This window comes from Stegastes partitus, unplaced genomic scaffold, assembly GCF_000690725.1.
Source record: "Stegastes partitus isolate 25-593 unplaced genomic scaffold, Stegastes_partitus-1.0.2 Scaffold0, whole genome shotgun sequence".
Taxonomy (NCBI): domain Eukaryota; kingdom Metazoa; phylum Chordata; class Actinopteri; family Pomacentridae; genus Stegastes; species Stegastes partitus.
Window position 1 is genome coordinate 2,058,483 of NW_007577731.1, and position 4,785 is coordinate 2,063,267.

General features: G+C 43.6%; 1 protein-coding gene across 1 annotated transcript in view; it reads right to left on the minus strand.

Moving 5' to 3' along the window:
- rgs18 (regulator of G protein signaling 18) overlaps positions 1-3,228 on the minus strand; it is a 5,982-nt gene extending 2,754 nt beyond the window's left edge. The window contains exons 1-4 of the mRNA XM_008288196.1: positions 3,028-3,228; positions 2,459-2,563; positions 2,186-2,247; positions 1,480-1,646 (exon numbers count right to left, since the gene is read on the minus strand). Coding sequence (XP_008286418.1) covers positions 1,480-1,646; positions 2,186-2,247; positions 2,459-2,563; positions 3,028-3,149 — 456 coding nt within the window. The 5' untranslated portion in view covers positions 3,150-3,228. The remainder of the gene's footprint in view (positions 1-1,479; positions 1,647-2,185; positions 2,248-2,458; positions 2,564-3,027) is intronic.
- Positions 3,229-4,785: the final 1,557 nt, after the last annotated feature.

The following is a 4,785-nucleotide window of genomic DNA, read 5'->3' on the forward strand; positions in this document are numbered from 1 at the left end:
CATAAAATTACACAGTTTTAATGTATTTAAATCACTAACAAATACTGTGTTTTACAGATATTTGCCACCGTTTGAAAGATAAAATCGACTAAAATAATAATATTTAATGGATATTTTAACAGATTCTCCCTGTTTGGTTAAATTACAGGTCAAATCACAGGAAGAAAACGTATTCACTTACATGTTAATGGTTAAAATATTTGAAAATTAAAAACAAAACAGGGTGAAAACTGTAAATGATGCCACATCACAACCTGTATTTTACAGTTCTTGATTATTCCACCAAAAATCCAACAGCAGTGACAGAGCCAGAAAAAATATGTTAAAGATGTATTCCTTCTGCCTCTCATTGCTTTTTTTATGGATTTCTTTTTTGCGGTGTGAATATATCCTCGTATTCTGAAGAATTATACTCATAACATCAAATATAAGTCCATTTTAGAGCATCAGGATGCTTTCGGTCGCTCTCTAAAGATATTAATGCTCCCCGACCTGCCTCAGAGGATCCCTCCATAATAATCAACTTGACATTCTAGTCTTTTCTAAAGGTGGGTCATGTGAATCAAAGCTAAAAATCTCGGGTATTTATGAGGCTGCTCTTTTGGAGAACGAGACTTGAAGGTCTCGGTGTCATCAGGAAGGAAGGATTTTCTGTTTTTGTTGGCACCATGTGACCTTCAGGCACACATCAGCTCTCTTGAACATTATCACAGATTAAGGCCTCGACTTTCTGCCTCCTAGTTTTGTGAATGAGTTGTTAGAAAAAACAAAGAACAAACTAATCAAGCCAAACATATTCATGTAAAAAACCAGGCTGAGAATGTTCTTTACAGGATGTTTGTTTTGCCTTTGAGGGACTAAACTGTGTTAAGCTGGACTCTCCTCCACCGTCAGCATTGAAGGTTGCTTCCATTTACATTCGTATCTGTTTGAAAATCGCTTGAGCTGCTGTAACGCTACTGCAGCATGCTAAAAGAAAAAAAAAAACAAAACACTTTCATATTTACATATGCACTCATCCTCCCCTGAAAGTGTGTGGGAGATGCTGCTCTCCACTTCTGCAGAGGAATTTCAAAACCTCAAACCAGACACCCAACTCTTTAACGGTCAGGTCTGCTGCAGGCCCTGAAAGCATATCAGATGGTGGTCGCATCATCTTTGCAGAACGAGTGGAAACCTTTTAAACCACAACCGTCTCACACAGAAATAAGCCGACCTGCTTTGCAGCGGTGCATGCACCGAGACGCGTGACCTCAGTGAGCTGCTGCTCCTAATGATCGCTCACAAAGGTCAACCTGCTGCGGGCTCATGCCGGTGCAGCGCTTTAGAATTCGCCCACTGTTCTTTTTATTGCAATGACATAAATATTTCAAACCTCCAGCAGTCCCTCAGTGACAAACAAACAGAGAAAAATGCTAAACCATGGGGGTTATCTGAGCATCCATGCAGCTGATGATGAACACACACGCCGTGCCTCACCTCTTTGGGGGCCTCCGATTCGATGAAAATTGTATAAATATATTTGGCTTTGGACAACAGCTTTGTTTCAGAATCAATGGTCTTGTATTCTTCGCAGGCCAGCCAGAACTCGATGTTTTCCTCGCTGAACTCTGTCCTGAGGAACTGAGAGAAGGTTTCCACTCCATCTGATGTGAGGAAACAGAGACACGCTGTTAGCTGCTGTCACGGCGTCAGAAAGGCAGCGTCTCTGAGAGCGTCGACTAAATGAGGCTCCGATAAACTTTCCACAAGTTTATAATCCCAAAGGCAGTAAAAGGGGCCAATTATATAGTCTAAACAATTTCATAATGTAGAAACTTTTAATAGGTTTCCTCTCATATAGCTGCTTAACTGTACAGACAGTATTATCTTTATTGCATATATTCTTTATGGTAGCTGCTCCCAGATGAGCACATACAGCGCTGCACAGTTTCAGTGTTGCACTAAAGAGCAACTTCTGTGATTAGGAGGAAGTTGCACAGTTTCTGTATTACTATCTGCGCTAACAAACATTAAAAGACGTAGTGAAACTCTCGCTGCTGTCTCCATTAACTATTTATTGCTCCTAGCGCTCGCTTGCAGTTTACGATTCAAATGCAGCGAAGATGAGTGACGGGCGAGCGGACTTGTTCGGGCAGCGATTCAACACAACGTTTTTTTGAAAAGTTTCGGGTGTTAATCTGACCTGAGTGTTTTAGCAGTTCTTCAAAGGAGTCGCTCCATTGCAAAGCTGCCTCTGGTGAGATGCTGCAAAAAAAAAAAAAAAACAGAGAGAAGAAATCTAAGATACGGTCAGATCTTCTCTAATGATGCAGCAAAAAAAAGAGAGACGTCTGGATGCCATGTTTCTCCAAGAGTGTAATGAGTCATGGAGGCTACTGAAAACTGAGGTTAAAAATGAATAATACTTGTCCAAAATAATATCGCTTTTATGTGAAATTAATGGATTTCGCCTTACTCGCTCGACGCGGTGTTTGTTTTCTTATGAGGGCTGACGTTTTCGTGCGAGCCCGACTTGGTGAGAAAAAGGCTGAGTCGGCTCTTCCTCTCCTTGTCTTTCTGTCTGCAAACGAGGGAGAGAATACATCAAGTTCCACAAACTGTCTGCATCTGCAACCGTGGCACTATCCACCAAATCAGCAACTCATCACGGCCCCCTCCTCGAAGACGCATCTCTGAAGTCGGCTTACATGACACACAATAAATTACACAACAGCTTTCTCGTGGTTCGGTACAAATTGCGAGACAAGTCGCACAAGCTGACGGGCTTCAGCAGAAAAAGCAAGCGCAGAGTTATCACGGGAGACGGCGGCTTTTAAAAGTGCAACAGTCTTGGAGGCTTTCAGTCGGGCTGCATAGAGAGAACACACATATCTGTTGTAATGAAAGAAACAAACACTTTTCTGTACTCGAACTGCGGCTGAACCTGCTCCCGATCATCAAACTCGCTCTATTCAGGTTATTCGCCCGGAAAAAAGACGAGTAAACATTTTTTTTTTTTTAAAAAGCTGTGGTTCAGACACCGACCTGCTGCTGTCGTCCTTCATCTTTGGTGCTCGCAAGTCTTCTGGACCAAGCATTTTGAAATATGCTTCCTCCTTTGGGGCCATGTAGTTGAATTGAGGAAATAGAAAGAGAAGCGTCTCCATGCTGTTCTCTATGTGCCGTGCAAAGCGGCAGAGGCCACAAATAGCTCTCAGAAAAATGTTTAACCCGTCACTCGATGAGCCAACCCTGTCTTTTATAAACCCGCCGCACGCCTTTCGTTTCCCATACCTGCCGTACTTCCTGTAACGCCGCCGCTTACTGCTATCAGTGGTACAGAAACCCCCCCGACATCCTGCCAGCTGTTTACTTGAGAAATTTTTTTGAAAAAGGCATCTGTCTGCGCTCATTCACAGGCCGCTTGTTTGTTTTGGTTATTTCTTGAGGTGAGATGGTGTTTTGATGATTAGAGCACATTTCTGACGTATTTCACTGCAGATCTAATAACTCCGACAACAGAGAAAAAAAGCTGGTATTTTGGGGTTTTTTTCTTTTGTTTGAATGCCTCGCCGTCTTATTGCCGATGCAATTATGCGCCCGGCGTCGTGTGAATAACATCGAGCTTGCTGATAAACGTCTTCTTTTTAGCGGGTGATCCTGAGCGTGATAAGAGAGGTCACTTTTTTTTTTTACACTTGTACCACCAGCGAAGCCAGACACCGCGGCGACGGGAAGAATGAAAAGTAATGAATAATAAAATGTGTCTGCGCTGAGTCCGGCCTCGCAGCATCGGAGCCTTAATGGAGAAAGACAAACTCGTTGTGACGCGGTGGAAAGCAACAGGGAATAGGTGCATTCAGGGCCAGATGGAGACAAATGTGATGTCTGTGTTAGAGAGAGGCCAGAGCTGTCTGGGAGGCACCGGCGGAGGCGCTTGACCCTGTTTATTTAGTTATAAGCAAATGAACGAGGCCCTAATTGAGCTTAATTAACTCGTTAGGGCTCGGGAGGGAAGGCAACGATGATCATTAAGTAATGTCAGTCAATATCAAACCTTTTGTTATCGCGGCCAGGCCTCGGCGACACAATGAGGATCTGAAGCTAATTGATGCAGGTGAAGGTTATATAATGACGCCTAAATGCTTCCTGCTGGCAGTTTCTACTGAAATGTCATCAGGAACTAATCACAGAGGGGAACTGTGGAGGTCAAGATAGGACCAGGAAGGCCAAGAAAACGTTCAGATAAAACTACATGTGAAGAGTTTATTTGCAAAAACAGACACAGTCGTGACTCAATAATCGACTCTTAACAATCCTAAACCTGCTATCCAACAGGTTTTTGGGAAAAATTAGCAGAACCCATAAAAACAGCCTTAACATAGCGACAGCCTTGGATTCTCACTCTGACATGACATTTAATGTCACCAATCAGGATAACGGCGTATTGTCTGACTGAACAATCCCACAGATTGGCTACGTTCACACTGCAGGACTTGATGCTCAATGAGGATTTCTTTGTGAGTTCATTCACACAGAAAAGGACACGACGACGTCACACGTAGCGAGCGTGCTCAGTGTTTATGGAAGTAGACATGGATGGTAACAGTGGAGCGTATCTGCCACTCCCCCGCCGCCACCAATGGTGGAAACAGAAGTGTGAGCACTAACTAAACTAGCATCAGCAGCCAAGTACTGCCTGTGTGTTCTGGACACTTCCACCCCGTCAGAGCGCTGCCCCGGGGTGGAAGTGTCCCCCGACCGCACCGAATATTCTGATATTCATCATTAATTGGGCCTGAA